Source organism: Morone saxatilis, unplaced genomic scaffold, assembly GCF_004916995.1.
Source record: "Morone saxatilis isolate NCDOM2014 unplaced genomic scaffold, NCSU_SB_2.0 Contig2, whole genome shotgun sequence".
In the NCBI taxonomy this organism is placed as follows: Eukaryota; Metazoa; Chordata; class Actinopteri; family Moronidae; genus Morone; species Morone saxatilis.
Genome location: NW_023339762.1, coordinates 11,690,739 through 11,708,328, shown reverse-complemented (window position 1 = coordinate 11,708,328; position 17,590 = coordinate 11,690,739). Strand labels below are relative to the sequence as shown.

The 17,590-nt window shown below is 40.7% G+C and overlaps 1 protein-coding gene and 1 long non-coding RNA gene across 4 annotated transcripts in view; one reads left to right on the top strand and one right to left on the bottom strand.

Moving 5' to 3' along the window:
* Nucleotides 1-2,421: 2,421 nt before the first annotated feature.
* Nucleotides 2,422-17,590, bottom strand: part of LOC118330493 (A disintegrin and metalloproteinase with thrombospondin motifs 20) — a 75,581-nt gene continuing 60,412 nt past the window's right edge. For both annotated transcript variants that reach the window (XM_035665038.1, XM_035665039.1), the window contains 11 exons: nt 15,288-15,455; nt 11,549-11,722; nt 10,490-10,660; nt 9,364-9,570; nt 9,031-9,160; nt 8,311-8,405; nt 8,122-8,216; nt 7,798-7,931; nt 6,207-6,298; nt 5,789-5,893; nt 2,422-5,480 (listed from right to left, as the gene is read on the bottom strand). In XM_035665038.1, the coding sequence (XP_035520931.1) occupies nt 5,391-5,480; nt 5,789-5,893; nt 6,207-6,298; nt 7,798-7,931; nt 8,122-8,216; nt 8,311-8,405; nt 9,031-9,160; nt 9,364-9,570; nt 10,490-10,660; nt 11,549-11,722; nt 15,288-15,455 (1,461 nt within the window). In that variant the 3' untranslated portion in view covers nt 2,422-5,390. The remainder of the gene's footprint in view (nt 5,481-5,788; nt 5,894-6,206; nt 6,299-7,797; nt 7,932-8,121; nt 8,217-8,310; nt 8,406-9,030; nt 9,161-9,363; nt 9,571-10,489; nt 10,661-11,548; nt 11,723-15,287; nt 15,456-17,590) is intronic.
* Nucleotides 17,180-17,590, top strand: part of LOC118330494 — a 5,150-nt gene continuing 4,739 nt past the window's right edge. For both annotated transcript variants that reach the window (XR_004796834.1, XR_004796833.1), the window contains exon 1: nt 17,180-17,343. This is a non-coding gene — a long non-coding RNA (uncharacterized LOC118330494). The remainder of the gene's footprint in view (nt 17,344-17,590) is intronic.

Genomic DNA, 17,590 nt, shown 5'->3' with positions numbered 1-17,590 from the left:
TCACGCTACCGCAGAGTCCTGTCTGAGTTGTAACCGATGAATTGTCTGTATTTCCAGCTCTTGGAGCAAATACATAGACATCTCAGCCATTAATATGTCTGCATTTACAGACAAATTTGTAGATTTATAAATAGATTTAAAAATCTGATCACACACACAGATTCTGAACACACTTTTGCAGATTCCTGTACACATTAACAAATCTCAGCACACATTTACAGTTAATTCACACATTTACAAATCTGATTACACACACAGCGATTGAGATACAGTTATACAACTCTCTAGTCACATTTGTAAATACTTTTGCTACAATAGTGGCTCCATAAAAAACCCTTACATAATAATATTGCAGTATATTATTATTTTATAATTTACTGTATATGCTGATGTTTTCTATGGACATTTCACATTGTCTTTGTCTCAGTCAGTTCTGCTCTTAAGAATTACACATAACTTAACCCATCACTGCTCTCTCCAGCAGGGACCAGGAATGTAAGATCTTGTTTGATACAATAGGGGTCACTGTTTGCTCAATTTAAGAAAATACATGCATCTTTGGATGACTGGTTGAATACCTTTTAGAAAAGAATTCATATCACTGTAATGTAATAGTGTTATGAGATTTGCTAAATGTTAATCAGTTAGCCTTATATATCTGTAGTTTAAGCAGCATGGTTGTAATTTTGTTGCAGTAGTTGATTAAACAATTGCTTCTGTAGATAATGCTGTATTTCTTTACATTTCAGATATGATATTTCCTTGTAACCTGTGAACAACACAGAAAAATGTCTGCGATGTAGTTCAGTTAAATCTAGAAAAAAAACACTTTAAACATAAGCATTCATCTGGATACATGCTTTTCAGAGCAGGTTGCAGCTGCAGATTGCACTGGAATGCTTGTGTTGTTACCTCAAAGCAGACTGTGCTTCATGGTAAACATCAATCATTAGTGTCTTTTATGAGGATTCTCGGTGTAGGTTTATGTTTTTCGGCTCAGTCATTAAGGATGTCTGGTTTATGCTCACAGCAAGCAGACCAGGGACGCTTTTTCCTAACTTGTCCATAACCTGGAGAGTCTGGAAGTTTCATTGGAAAACAGATTTCAAGGGGAGTTGTTGTCGTGCTTTGGGACTCTTCCAGGTCCTTAGATTAGATTTTAGGAAACAAGGCCGGATTCTGGCAAGAAATCAAAGCAGCTCTTGAGGGACCAAAGTATCTGTTTTAATTTAACATAGAAAGCTATGAGTCCAGGAAAAGTGGCTTGTATATAAACAGTACCTGCACCCTTATTACCAAGCCATTTTGGTGACATAATTCCTCGAAAATGGTACTTTCCACCACTTGGTGATGTTTCAAAGCTTACAGGGAACTTACCTCATTCTTTGATTTGACTTAACAATTTGATGAGTCATCGGGCAGTTGACAGCTTCAGCTGTTTCCAGAACCCAAGAATACGTATACTTCAGTGAGAAATGGATTTAAAGGAATTTGCTCTGTTTATGTGTTTCTTAAGTGGAACTGAACTCTTGAATGTCATGTTGTGGAAATGCAACTTACACCACTAAGAGAATCCACATGGAGCCACAATCTGGCGAGCACAAGAACCCAGCCAGCGCTGACCTGCTGCCCTTCTTTATTAACCAATTGGCCTCTTTGTAGTGGAGAGAGACTTGAGACTTTACAGACACAATTTTGCATTAAGCATTTTTTAAATTGTTTTTGTGTAATTTAGCACCCCTCCATTCAGTACTGTGTTTTTCTAATTGTTACGTCACCTGGAATGCTTTTTTCATCTACTGAAGGGGGAACATTTCTTTGTGGTTATCTTTGAGTATGCTTATAGTTTGAGATGTGCACGTATGAGCATGATTTTGTGACAACACAACTAGTTTCGAACTCACACAAGTCAAAAGACAGTGAGAAAGGCCTTTTCAGAGGAGATATCTTGTGTCTGGTGAGACAAAGCAGCGATTAGAGCTAAATGCTAACATTAACATGCTCACAATGACAATGCTAACACAATGATGTTCAGCAGATATGATGATGGGATTGTAATTGGCAGGTATTTTGTCATAAACCATTGAGGTCTGCACCAAATTTCATGGAAATCCAGCCAATATTTGTTGAGATATTTCACAAAAATGTCAGCCTCATGGAGGTGCTGAAGAAAAAGTCAGGGGCTCATCGAGGTCAGCAAAATACACCCTCTCGGGACCATGAGTGTCTGTACAAAATGTCATGGAAATCCATTGAATATTTGTTGAGATATTTCACTCTGGACCATAGTGGTGGACCGACAGAAATTGCCAGGGTCAAAATTGAAAATGTTTTTTTGTTAAATGTATTATGAATATAAAATAAATACAAATTAACTCGTGGGTAAGCTGAAAAGCATTTTTTATTACTTATTACAGCGTTAGTATAGTACATACTGTATTGGTACGATTAGTAATCATAGCACCAGAATCAATCATTCATTTCTTTTATACAAGCTACATACATACTGTAGGTATACATGATTCTTAAAAACATCTTTGGATAAAGCATGGCAAACAAGCACACTGTTTCTCTATTCAGTACCAATGCCCATTCAGTATTTAGCACATTGTTTACAATTCAAGTATGAATATTAAAAATACACATATATCATAAGTTACAAATCTTAACGGTTATTACAAAAAAACCCAAACAGGATTACATTTCTACAAAATTTATGGCACATAGTGCATCAAGTATTCTTTAACTTTCTGATACAGACCTCATAGAACAATTAACCATCATAAACATGAATGATGGCCAAAGGTTTTCTAGCTGCTCATTGACTTTTTATTTATTTTTCAGCCATTCTTTCAGTTAAAAGAAGCTGCATTGTCTGAGAAGAAAAAAATCTGCATCTATCTTCTAACTTTGGTTAAAGCTTAACATCAGAATACCAGTATGTTAGGTTGCTTGATAGTTGTAGTAGTGGTCATGGTGAAAGTCATTTATGATGAGTCAAATACTACTCAAGGGCACATTTCCTCATGCAGTGGTTAATCTGATATATCAACCTTGCAGCTAGATTTTCAGCTACATTAATGAGAGGACTATTACATGCATTATAGGCAGATCTCACATCTGCTAAAGAGCCAAAAGCCAATGTTTTCCTTCTCAAGATCAGAGGTAATTCCAGTAGTTCAAAAGCACCATTCAAAAGATCCTCATTTAAGGTTAGTGGTTATACAGTACAAATAGTAGTAGGCTAATACCTTTTTAGCAAAGCAGACAAAAGACAAAAAACATCAGACAATGGCTTCTCTGTTGGTAGAAGTCATTGTACCTTCAAACACAGAACATATCTACAGTCATTACAGAATAAATATGGTCAAACATAAATATATTACAACACATATCTCAGTAGAGTATGGATGCTTGTGAGAGGTAGGGGTTGCAGGTACCTACAGTAGGCCCAAAGGAGGGTGTGAGGTGAGACATCACACTTGATACAGTGATTCCTCACAGCACTAGTGTTTATGCTGTCTCTATGTGACAGTCGTATGTCGGTCAGTGGACTGTCTATGCACTTTTAAGTAGTTTTGCGAAAATACCTGACTGCAGATGACAGCAGACAGACTTTAGAAATACACAACAATGAAAACTGAAATTATCTGTAGCCGTTCACGTTCTCTTAATGTTTTACCTCTGATGTAAGGCAGAGCTAGAAGAATATCAGTAGTTGATGCTATCTTACTCCTTCTATAAGTTCTATAATGAGCCCCAAAGGAATAGTTTTGGGAAATACACTCACTGTCTTGCAGAGAGTTAGACGAGGAGATCAATTCCATTACCGTGTTCGTAAATATGAAGCTAGTCAGCCAGCAGCCAGTTAGCTTAGCTAAGCATAAAGACTGGAAACAGCGTGAAACAGATAGTCAGGCTCTGTCTAAGGGTAAAGACGCTGGACTAAAGGTGCACTCACTTCCTGGAGTCTCCGCTGTTTGCTTGGCAACCTCACGAGTGATGTCAAATGTTCTTGAGCTTTAACGGTCTAGTGTTTATGATTTAGTGGCATCTAGTGGGGAGGTTGCAGACTGCAACCAACTGAATACACTTCGTCTCACCCTCCTCTTCCAACTTAGTAATTGTGAATGGCCCTATCTAGAGCCATTGTTTGGTTTCTCCGTTCTGAACATGTCTGATTCACACTGGACCTTTAAGTTGTATGGCAAAAATAATAATGTTGTAGAACTTACTGCAACAGTGCATTCCCTAAAACGACTAACCAACTTTTCTAGCTAATCTAGGTCACTCTATGTTGGCAGCAACTAACGGTTACAACCTAATACCATTTTACAAACTAAACATGAACAAAAAATGTATATACAATATCTGAATACCTCAACGCCAAGCTACCTTTTTCCCTGTTTCCAGTATTTGTGCTAGGGTAATCTTAGCAGCTGCTGGTGGTAGCTTCATATTTACCATATGCACTTGAGTGGTATTGATCTTCTCATCTCTTGACAAGAGAATAAATAAGCGTAAATGTCAAACTATTCCTTTAAACTTGTGTAAGATGATTTGCAGTGTAGCTCAATTAGTAGTTGTAAAAAATGACTGTGTAGATATATATATATATATACCTATATATAATACAACAATAACACAACCATTGCTCACATACTATTTCCGTCTCTGTCTGTAGCACTTCTTTGTCACCAGAGGATTGTAATGATTATTAGATACTACTGTAAAGTGTATTGATTTTTAAACCTGATTGCAGGTCAGTTAGATAAGTGGTAACTAACTGTTTACAGTGTCTGTAAATATAAATATATATGCACCTTAAAAGGTAACATATAACACGATTAGTTCCAGGTACTTAATGTCAAAACTCTGGAATTTGTTTTTTTTACAGAAAACGCTTCACTTCACAGAAAAAGTTATTTTTTTAAGGATGAGAATTTCTTTTTTGAACAGAGAGTATAGTCTGTTCAGGTTTTTCTTCAGTGTATGTAATTGCTTTCCCAGTGTTTTGAAGTATTGTATCCCTTTCAGTTATGCTAAAAAATGCATAACAGTGTCAGAACAAGAAAGCATTTTAGGTCCCAAAGCGCAGGCATGTTTGATTGCAACACTGTTGGCAAGCAAATCTAGCTTGCTCTTCTTCAGAGTTAACAGTTTGAATTAAGGACCAGACAGTGGCCCTCTAGCACTGCACAGTATGTGTAGTGTCTTGTATGTTTTTAGCTGCCATTTGGGAACTGGGGATGTTACTGTAGGACGATTACTGTTAAATGCTCCTCCACCACACTCACAGATGACTATGGGGTCCAACAAATCACGATTATTGCATGTTCCTGGGCTACTGTCTTCAAGAAAGATTTAGGGGTTTGGTCTCTGCATGGCCCTTAGTGGACTTGAAGGAGTAGGCCGTTGTGAGCCTGGGGAATGCACTTCCCACAGAAACCGCCACAGCGACCGTAGATTCTTGTTCCATCCTACAGACAAAGACAAATGAGAGAGGAAAGAGTGGGCAAAGGGCAGCTTTTTACACAGAGAATGGAAGCTTCATAAATGTCAGTGGGGATTCCTCTTCAGTGAATCAGACGGAAACATAACATAGCAATTCAGATGACATTTCAGAGAAAACAATCTCATTCCAGTACTCCAAGACCCAACATAAAGCCCAATTACCTCCCAGTAAATTGACAACTATACATTTATGACACAATCCATTCCTTAAGACCCAAAGACCATCAATCGTACAAAAGAAAACCATTTCATACAGCTACTGTTAGCTTCTTACCTCAGATCTGTGTACTTTGACGGAAACATAGTTGCCCTGAGATGTCCACTTGGTGGCCTCAGCCACTTTGAGGCCAGTGCCAATCAGATTAATGCTGAACTGGCCCTGAAAACACACATCAGATTGAGTTAATTTTGCACTGTTGTTTAACCGAGAAGGTTGTGCTCTTTCATATTTGCAGAAAAGGTCTGTAGCAATAACTGGAGTACACACTACTATGTGGTGAGCACCTACATTGGAGGAATAGAGAAGTTACTGCCTCAGTTAAGGGTGTATTCCCCACAGGTCCAAGGAATTATAGCAGCAGATGGTTATTAAAAATATGTCTTCCTTGACTTTCAGGCCACTAACAAACATATGACACAAAAAACCACATGAAACATTTGTCTGAGGCCAACATTTACAGTATTTTACCAACCTGTGGACACTTGGCTGCACTATAACAATCTCCTGCTGTAGCAAAGGGCACAGGTCGACCAAGAAGAGTCTGGGAAAACTGGAGGTCTGTGACTGGTAAACAGCAAAGATACAAATCTGGAGTCACAATATGCAACAGCAGAAGTAAACATAGACTGACGACAGCTGCTCTAAGGTAAATAAGCACGCAGGGTATTAGCAACTACAGTTTATGCAATTAAAATCCATTGCAGAGTTGATGTCACTTTACTGTCACATTGCCAGATGTCTTCACTATCCCTAAAAGATGTTTCCACAATAAAGTTATTACAAAGAGATTTGTGGTTTGAATGTGATCCCAAGTAATTCATCCTAATTAATCAACTCTAAACCCCTAAAATCCCAAATCAAATAGATTTGATTTTTAAGAGTTTTACACAAAGAAAGTTGTGAATATCATACAGTTCAAAATTAAAAATCTAAATCTAAAACTCATATTTGCGATGATATGTAACTATTATATGACTACCTGAATGTTTTGTGCATTGCTCTTACTGAAAAGGGAGCAAAGAGATAATAAAAGATTTTCACTTGGAGCTTATGAATCCACCCCAAGTACCCTCTAGTACAGTAGATTTGTGAGTTAACTGGTGTAAATCAAATCTTTTTTCTACATTTTCAATTCAGTGACTTAATCTGAACCTTGTTTCCCTGGCTCTGCTGTTCATTCCCATTTACCCTGCATTGTCACACATGATAACCATGACCAGTGCCTTTTCCTGCCCTCCCTTCACGTTGCCTGTAGAAAACGATGATAAAGTTCACGAGATGCTTCCCTTCATCTTGAACTCATTATCCCCCCCTCAGCACTCTTCAAGCCGCCTGAAAGCCAAATTAGTACCATGCACAAGGATGGGAACATGTGCTGTCGGGACCCAGACCAGACGAAGAGGATGGAAGGATGACTGTGTAGGTTCTAATCCAACTTCCCCTCAGCACACACACACACACGCACACACACAGTACACTAATCCACATACTCTAATCAAAGGCATACTTGGACACAAAAGGGAAGGTGGAGCTGACTGTAATAATGAGCAGAGGAATATGGCCTGAAGATGTGTGTGTGTATTAGTGACTGTGTGTCTGTGAATGTGTGATTGCTCGCATGCTAGTATGAGTGTTTGATATTGATGCGACGTCAGGCATGGGTGTGTGCGCTTGTGTCTTCAGGTCTTCTTGTGTGTGCTTGTCAAAGAAAAGATGTGCAAGGCAGCATCACGTATTGTCTGTCTATGCTTGAGAGCAGGCACGCATGTCTGTGCTGTATGTGCACGTACGCATTCCTTTATTCTCATGCTCATGTGTTTGCGCTCGGAGGCCCCGGTTTTTTCCTTGCCTAGTGACGTGAACAGGGAGCGCTGAAAGGTCATTATTTTGATTTCAGAGGAGAGAGTGTGGGGAAAGCAGCACATGCCACATTTTGACAGCTCAGGCTTTTGGACAGGGTGGTATTAAGCACTACAGGCCGAGGCGTCTGAGGGTTAAAACAACACTGATGTGTGGTCTTATTACAGTAGACAGTGTAAGGCAATCACAAAGTAATTACGCACTCATTATCCTCAGGGAGCTCAGGTCCAGACGAACTTTTTGGAAGAGAGTGTATCCCACCGCTGAGTAGTCATTCCTACAGTCGCAGTCCTGTCTTCGGCTGCCGTTATACGGACATTCAAAGGGGTTCAGCAACCTTTGTATTAAGGATGAGTATTAGGATTTATTTAAGACAAAGACAAGAATCTGAACACTCCTACAAACACTATATTTTACACACATCATGCAACATGCAGCACAGTAATACTGATTTACGCATTACATGATACTATCTGAAGCTACACTGATACACAGCCCAAGTGGAGTCATCGATGCATTATACACACCTGTTCCCATACACCTCGGAGTAGTTGTCTGTCTGACCGCTGCGCAAGGTCACATACTCCTTGGGGAAATCAGTCTGCATCTCAGCACAGTAAATCTGAGGCATAACACATTGAGAGAACTGAGCCTGTGGGGAAGCTGCAGGTTGAGTCATGATGTGTGTAGGAGCAATTTTGACAGGACACACACACCTGTAGGATGCGGGACTTGACTTTGAGATAGTATTCCCCATCTATCTTCACACCCTGCCTCATCTGGACATCTCGGCAGGAAGTGAACAACTGGCCTGGGAGAGGAAATATGAAGGGAGGAGGGAGAGGTTTTTAGTGCAACAGCAAGGAAATGGGAAACTTTGACAGTGAAATCTGCCACCAGCCGCTGAACGTCATAATTTTCGGCCACTCTCCTTGTGCAATCCAGTCTATAAATCTGTCATCAACAAATACCAGAGAGGTTGCAAAAGCTAATGAAACACTACACTAGTATGAGAAAGCATTGTAACCTAGCTCTCGTCTTGTTACTGTAAATGAGAGTTGTTGTAAATGTTTCATTATTTGCGTTGCCTCCCCTGTTTCCCCAGAGTGTTGTAGAGCTCATATCATGCTGATTAGCTGATTAGCATTAATACTTGACTGCAGAACTGGCTGTCACCCGAGCATATCATTTTAATTTCAGCAGTGCCTGACTTGGCAGAAGCCATGTTGGGAATGAACAGCCCAATGCACCAGTACTGAAACACCAGAAATGTGGGGGAGCGAACCTATGAGCTTTGGCCCGCTGCCGGGTTTTACAGCACTTGTAAGTTCACAATGAAGGCTGCCTCGGCCCCACAGAGCTATGCACTTAACAACAAGATCTCTGGGTATTTGAAATGAAGGAAGAAAAGAGAAGAGAAGAGGAGTTTGGCTCACATTCTCTGTCTTGACATGTAGCTTGAGACTCAGGTCTTTCTGAAGGACGGCAGTGTTTGGATGGTTGGCCTTTGGAGGTCACACACTCCACTCTGCGCTCCATCACTCCTGCCCCGCACGTCTGCGAGCACTGTTATACACACAAATACACACAAAGGCATTCAATCACACAGCTTAAAAAGTATTAACAAATAAGCTGCAATCAGATCCAAATCCACAAATGAGATTCATCAGCAGAACCATAAAAAATGCACAAGTCATCAAAATGTTTTGTAAAAATGGCAATTAGCTAGAGAGGATTTCTCACTGCCTAATAAGCGTTTTCTGACTCACCTTGCTCCACGGGCCAACTTTCCAGTAGCTGGTGTGCGGGCAGTCCCTGAGGAGGCACGGTTGGGTGCCAGGAGGGTGGGGCTCAGGGCAGTGGGTGCTGGCAGAGGAGGACTGAGCAGCAGTGTACAGACGCAGAGCCTGGGAAGAGGGCATCACGGAGCAGGAGACTATACGCTGCTGGTAGCCCACACCACAGCTGGCAGAGCACTGAGCAACACACAGATATACACAAACCAACAGTTATGAATACATGGCGTGAGTAAATGTTGATTGATTAAGTAAATTAGTAATAGTCATTGGTATCCTGTGAAAAATGTGTATCTCCAAACTGTTTATGAGTTCAGAAAACAGGGTTTTCAGCGTTGTGACAATGTATTTTTTTTTAGCTAATCCACTGGGTTTTAAATGGTTTATTTAGCCAGAACAACTGGATAACTTTCTCAACCTATAAAATAACACTTAATTCTTCAGTTTATCTGAAAATGTCTAAACCACTGCAATTTGCAGATACATTTACAGTACACAGACACCACAGGGGTTCCAGTTCCTTAAATGTGACGATGTACTTTTCTTTGTATTATATCATTTTGCAGGACCTGTGTGTAGGATTTAGTGACATCTAGTGGTGAAGTTGCAACCAAACTAATACCGCCCTGCCAGTGGCCATGAAACTCACAAAGGACGCAAAAACCCCTATAGCTAGTGTTTGGTTTGTCCATTCTGGACTACGGTAGAAACAACGCGGTTCATCTTGGACTCTGTAGTGTAGTTGCAAATAACAACATCCTCGTCTCACAGTCCTGTTCCAAGTAACTACGATGGTCACGATACAAAGGATGTGAAAGACCTGCTCCCTCTGTAGATAAAAATGGCTCATTCTAAGGTAACGATAATACACCAATGCTTATTTTAAAGTGATTATACACTAATGATAACATACCTATGAATATTGTATTCCATTTAGATGAATGTTACACACCGGACCTTTAAATGGAATACTTTTAGGGTTTGAATGGTTGGTGGGATAAAACGAGTAATCTGAAGACACATCTTTCACTATTTTCTATTCATTAGTTGTATTTGCAGTGGAATTAAGCTCAGTCTTTATTTATTCTTGTAGTCCTACCTGTGACCATTCCCCTGTAATCCACATGTAGTGGCAGGGATCTCCTTTGCAGGGCTGGTGTGATGATGGCTGCGACGATGGCTCACAGTAATCATTCTGGACAGGTGTCATCCTTGGGCCAATGCACCGCAGCTTCCTGCTTCTCACGCCTTCTCCACAGGTTGCATTACACTATAAGGAAAATATAAGAATTCAGTAAGAGTAAAGAAGAGTTGGCAGAGGGGGGGCAGTGTTGTACTTTCAGCAACAGCATCAGTGATTTCTCAGACTCCTGCTTGCCTCTTTAGCTCTCCAAATGGGCACTATTTATTATGTAAAGGTAGTCACAAGTAGAATGCTGTGTGACAATGGCAACATTAGCTCTCAAGTAACGCAGTCCCAAACATCTGCTCTAGTCACCATAAAAAATAAAAGTAAAGCTGATTTCCCTCAGGCGCAGTAATGGTTTATAGAAGTATTTAAAAGTAATGGTACGGAGTAGAATCTTAAAATTAATTTATGTAAAAAGTCTGCTGTGTGAGGAATTTATGGCAATGTCTTTGTATTTCAAGGGTATGGAAAAGATTTCAGAGCCAAACTGTGAAAGAAATTGTGCTTTAAGTTCTCGAGGCAACACAGGCAGGAATCTGAACACTGCAAACATTCCTGCAGCAGGAGGATACAGCGTTAGGTCCCTACGTGGTACCCCCCTTTTATGCCTCAGTTTCGAGGACAAAGCTCAGGACATTAAAGAAAGACGAGCAGAGAAAAAAAAAGTCTTCTAGCATGACAGAACAGTGATATTCAGTGGGACAAAGGGATGATGGCCATCGGTACTTTGAGGTTTGATATGATTTACAAACTGATAGTTATCACCACAGCCCTCATGGATAATGCAAGACAGCAAGGGTACTGCAGGTTGGTGATTTAATGGTGCACCGAAAGAGAGAAAGAGCAGAGATCTCAGCCAATAAAGACCTTAATAAGACGGTTAAACATCTGTTCATCTGTCTCACATTGGGAGACTGAGGGCAAGGAAAGTGGGAGGGGGGAGTAGATAATTGATGAGTCTGTACTTACTTCTTCCCATTCACCCGAAACCCAAGTGTAATGTGTGCATTCTGCAGTTTGGCACGGCCGGACAATGGGAGGTCGCTGGTGAGCATCACACAAATCCTCTCTGACCCGTCCAGTGCCTTTTAGTCTGCAGTAAACATCTCGGTTCTGAACTCCGACTCCACAGGTGACAGAACACTAGTAAAACAGACAAACAAACACACTTCTGATTGGGAAAAAGGCAGTAAATGGAAACTCAGTTTATGGTGTCTTCTGTCTCCCATACTTAACAGATATAACAGCAGTATAGTGATTATTTTCATGGCAATCCAACCTTAATTCTCTCACAGAGCTGATCTTAAAGGACCAGTGTGTAGAAATTAGTGGCATCTAGTAGTGTAGTTGCAAATTACAACATCCTCGCCTCACACTCTCGTTCCAAGTAATTACGATGGCCACGATTCTTACAAAGGACATGAGAGGCTCTGTCTAGAGCCAGTGTTTGGTTGGACCAATGCTATGGTCAGTCAGGATATGTTGGCCTCTGCTGCTTTGATTTTGACCATAAAGACTGGATTACCCCTTTAAAGTGAGACTAACCGATTACAGGATAATTACGCGCCAAATTCTCTTTCATTTCCAAAGATTCTTTTGAGTCAGTTTCATCCTTATTCGGGGACCTGCCTGAGAGAGATAGGAATGCATGGATATATTATTTGCTGCAAATTTTTATATAGTGGTCAACCATGGTACCATAATATACTTATAAAACACCATAATAAAACAAAAGACAAAACTGTTGCTAGGCCCTTGACAGTTTGTTAGTTACCCAACTATTATTTTATGTGCAAGGTGTCATCTCAATGTGAATTCTATGCAATGATCTGCAGGGCTCAGGGAAAGAGACGTGAATCTCCATCTACATCTGTACTTATATGATTGTGTCATTTCTTCTTTCATGTGTCATAGACTCGCTTTAACGTGACAATTTTTTTTAGGTTTTAAAATGTTTGTTTGGTCTGCAGTGTCGAATTGCTGCTTTGATGCTCCGGAACAATGTACTTAATAAATCCAAAGCCAGTTTGTCGCTTCTTTGTGAGACGTATATCTGAGGTCACACAAAGGTCTGTCTCAAACATCTCTTTGATGTGCTTTGAGAAGCATACCTGCATACTGGGGGAGCATTCTGTAAAGCTCGCTGATCAGCCTGATTTCTGTCTCCAGCAGACCTCAAAGAACAGTGCCAGGCCTCAGCGATTTCACACAGTCAGAAAATCTGCGCATTATACAGCAAGTATCAAATTTCCCGAAAACTTCCAGATGTATTTGTGTTGTTCGTGTCTCACTGCAGTCGTGTGTTATCATTACAGAGTGTGTGGTTGAATGTGAAGGGTCAAGTCCTTGCGTTTGGAAAGAGAACAAAAAGCTCCATAGGAAATCTGACCTTCAGATGAAAAAAATGCTTTTCTTAAAATCTTACAAAGCATGAAAATAGAACCTGCTGTTAAAGTGATTATAGTCACTGTTAACTGCTACAGCCGAAGAAACCTTATGCTGTATTTGTGCAAAAGAACTTTAGCACTTTTATCAGCAATGGTGCAACTAATAGTCATTTCATAATAGTGTTGACTGAGCCTCAAAAGACTTTAAAGGGTCAGTTCACCCAAATTACAAAACATATTTTATCACTTACACGATCAGTCTAGCCAAATTATACTTGAGCTGCTCACAGCAGTGTAAAATTACATTTGAAACCCCCAACAACAATTTGTCTTTTCAAAAACAGTGTCCCATTTTACTCTGGATAATTAACTACTTTATAGGCCCTATGAAAACTGTTGACAGACTGATCTGTGTATCATCCAGTGAAACAGGAACACAGTTTCTGAAAACAGATGTTGCTGATTAATTTAAAACAAAAGTATTTTCAATGCTGTATGCCTCCAAACAAAATGTAATTCTCCTCCATTGTATTAGGGTGATGGAAGATACACATATCAGAGAAACATGGGGAAATAAAAATGTGGATATGTGTATAGCTAGATAGCTCTAGACATATATTTTATTGTAATTTGAATGAACCAACCATAACAGTAATTTAAAATATTACATTGAAACTATGTGTGCACTGCATTACAAACAACCAGTAAAAGAGGAAAATAATTCTTGTGTCGTTGGCTCAATGGGCAGTCCACACCCCCTCAGCTCCTTAACATGTTGCCCATTACACCTCCAGTCAGAGGTTGGGTAGCTGTGGAATAACTCAAACAGTGGGTGCTGAGGTTTCACATGCATAGATATTAAGATATAAAACATGTCTTTATGCTCTAGTTGAGGATTTCATGGTTGCTGGTGGTATGTGGAGGAAGATGATTGCTTCCAGACAGCTGCAGCGAGGGAGAGTGTGAGAGGGGAGGACACCCTCAAAGAGTGGAGAGTGGCAGGAGTCTTGTGGAGGCAAACATGGGTCTTCAGGGACCTTTTGGGATTTACAGTTACATGGAGGAGGGATTTGTAACATTTTTAAGGAGGAAATTGAGAATTTTTTGCAAATATTTTATTTTTTGTGGGTGATCAGGAAACACTGTTCTGCCACTGGGTGACCGAAAAGAGCACATTGACAGACTACAGATGAAGTTAGCGACTAGCTGGTGAACATATTGGAGCATTTAGCGGCTAAAGAGACAGATATTTCCTGTAGGAGTGGGTGAAGGCCAAATCAGAGCTAAAAGAAGGTTAAATATTTTATATTCATCCGCTGGCATGAACTCTAGATGAATGCTAATGTTGCTACAAATCAGCTGGATGTGTAAATAGGCAATAACTGCATTAACAAGTTAGCAACCTTTATTTAAAAACTGATAATATGGCATTGTTGTACTCACAGATGTTTCCCATGGTACTGCAGGTTTTAGATGCAAACAATGCAAACTCTTTGTGTTTTTAACACACAGTATGCTTAATCCTCAAGGTAATCTGACAAAGCATGACAAAGAGCCTCTTCCTTTCAGTCTGCTCTGTGACTTATGATAAATTTGGTTTAGAATACTTTTCCCCCTGCGGGAGCTCAACATGACTTTGAGCCAAAGCTGTGTTGCGGCTGCATGCGTCTTCTCTTGGTAGCAGATATCATGGCTGTGCGGTCGGCTCCATGATGACTGCGACCTCACCCCCCTAGCGACTCCTCTATGCGCGGCCTTTGCCCTCCCAGTGTCTGATTGCACTAGTACAGTGGTACAGAAACCTGCTGTGCTTCAGGATGTGTGTCATGCTTTCATCTGTATGGGAGGCCGAGCTTGGCTCCATCAGCTGTAACTCTGAACCTCTGTGCTTATGTGATTTGTATGAACAAGCTTTCGTGTGCAATGCCACACAATTCTCTTGAAACATGCTGGTCAGGGTGTGATCTAATGAAAAGCTTCAAAAGAACTTGGTCAGCATAAAGCTGCTCTGTAGATTACCCTACACTGCTATTTCACACATACATTTTTTTCGGAGTATTTTAAACATGGCATCCTAAATGTCACGTGCACCACATAAACAGTTTTACAAATCCAGCCTGTGGTGTTTAGTTGACACTTAAGGAAATGACACATTACTCTTGAACAAGAATAAACTGAGTGGTGATTGGACAGGTGCTCTGTGTGTACATGTCCTACATCTGCAACCTCTGGGAAGTATTTTTGCTTGTGTCTCAGCTGCTAGCAGTACTCCTAGTATGGTCCCCGAGAGCCAGAAGAGATGAGGAAAAGAGCAAACACACCTCCCTCCACCTGTTGGCCTTCCAGCTGGGGCATCCCCTTGTCCGACAGGCCTTCTGCGTCCGTGGCCGAGGCAGATGACTGCAGTGCTCCTCCTCTATTTTGGTTTGGTTCTGATAAACACAGGCTATCTCCCGCTGCTTGGTCCCCCGACCGCAGCTCACTGAACACTGGAGAGGGAAAGGGAGAGAAGGGGGGATGGGTGTCGGGTGGAGAATGAGAGAAAAGCAGGGCATATAAGCAAGTCCTGTTGAAGATCATAGCTATCTACTGATAGTGGTTACAAAAACTTATTATTACAAAAATATAAACACAAAAGTTTTGTATTGTAAGTATTGTGCTGTAATGAGTTTGAAACTAATATTTTGTGTAATTTTCAATGTAATGCTTGTATTTGCTAGAAAGCAGTTCCAATGAAATTTGTTGATAGCGAGCTTCAGGAATTATCCAGAATAACCAGGACATTGTTTCTGTAAAGACACGTTGCTGTTCAATATTTAAATAAAGTTCTATTTGCCTCCAGAGAATGTGGACACAAAAGGGAATCAACAGAGCCGTAGACATAAACATTGGTGTATAACATAATGTTTATGTTTTGGTACAACATATACAGCATTTAGACTTTATATTTAGCACCCTTCAGCTTCCTTCTTGTATTTCATGGCCAAGTGAACACACTGCAAACAACTTTAACCAAACAACTTAAATGGATTTCGCCAAAACCTTTTGTCAAACAGTCACAGGCTGATGGAATGCAGCCAACTATTTAACCTGTAAACAGAGGAATTACTTCTAGAGCCGCTGTAAATGGCAGAGGCCGAGGCAAAAGGAGGAAAAGATGCAGAGGGAAACATGGATGCATGCGCACGGCGAGACAATCATCTGGTATGAATAAGGAACCTAGAAGTAGTTCAGGAAAGCTAAAGAGACGGCAAAGAAGAAGAGAAAAAAAACATGATGAATAAAAACCAGACACCCTGATGACAGCTCTGAAAAAGGCCTTTGCCTGAGATTGTAGATGAAAATATTCTCGAGTCTTCGGTCCCCATGAGGCCAGACAGCAATTAGGGTGTCCGCTATTTCTGCTTGACGAGTGAGCGCCCCCATACAAAGCCACTCCAAAAATGGGGTGCTGGAATCGAATACACAAGACGAGGAGAGTTACATTTTGTCTTAGCATATTTTCCAGTCCAGATAATAAACATAATATTGCATTGTCCTCTAATTATGATCTCAGAATGTTGCATAACACCAAACACATGATTTTTTCCCCTATGTCCTCATAGTACTGATCATACTACAGATGATTAAAAGAAAGATTCTAAATTTGCAAATGTCTTGAGGATTTTATCTTTTCTTTCCTGTTTCTAGAAGCTAAAAGGTCTTTTTTCCTGTTAAAAATATCTACTTTACAGAGTTTGAGTATTCATTTGAACCCTTCAAACAAAGCCACCTCCAGCCTTTTCTTTATAAGTGTGGTGCGGGGCTGTGGTTGACACTGCACACACATGCATCATACACATTGTAATTACTGAGGCATTTTAAACACAGGGCTGGCTCAGCTGACGGAGAACATCAAAGCCGAGGCCAGAGCTGAGTGACTAGTCCCTGAGCAGATTCACATACCCACTGCACCCTCACTCAAATATGATAACAGCACTCCCTCTACCTCAGACAAGAGCAGAGACAGGCAACATGTTGGAGTTGGGGGGGGTTGATGAGGCGGAGGGCTAGCCCCTCCTTACTGCTGTAAAAGCAGGAGGAAAGAAGAAAGGAAATCGCAGCCATACGGGCTATGCTCCCCCAGCTGAACTGTATCTGCATTTGAACGGTGGGAGAAAAGACACTATATGGCGATGTGCTCCTCCCTCTACCCTGCCAACCTCATCTGTCAGCCATTAGTTAATCAGGGCTGGTAACACAGAGCACGGAGAGCTGGCACAGCTCGTGGGACCAGAGGATAGCTTCACCTCTGAGAGCAAGAAGAGGGCAAGGACTCAGGGACCTCTGTTTCACCGATCTACAGCTGGGCTGCTTCACTCACCAGCACCCACTCAGGTAAGACCGTTCCACTTATCACTTACTTACTTAGCCGCTATGACAAGTTAATGTCTAGCTGCTTAAAAATAGTGGTGCCTGTGTAATGAGAAATTTGTCAAATTTTAAATAGATGTTTGCATGTTCTTTGAAAGTTGGTGCCTGGTTATTAAACAAGCATACTTTGTAATATGATAGTATTTTGTGCTTTGTACTGATGAAACATTACATGTGGTTTATCTGACATATGTCATATTCAGTTCAAACA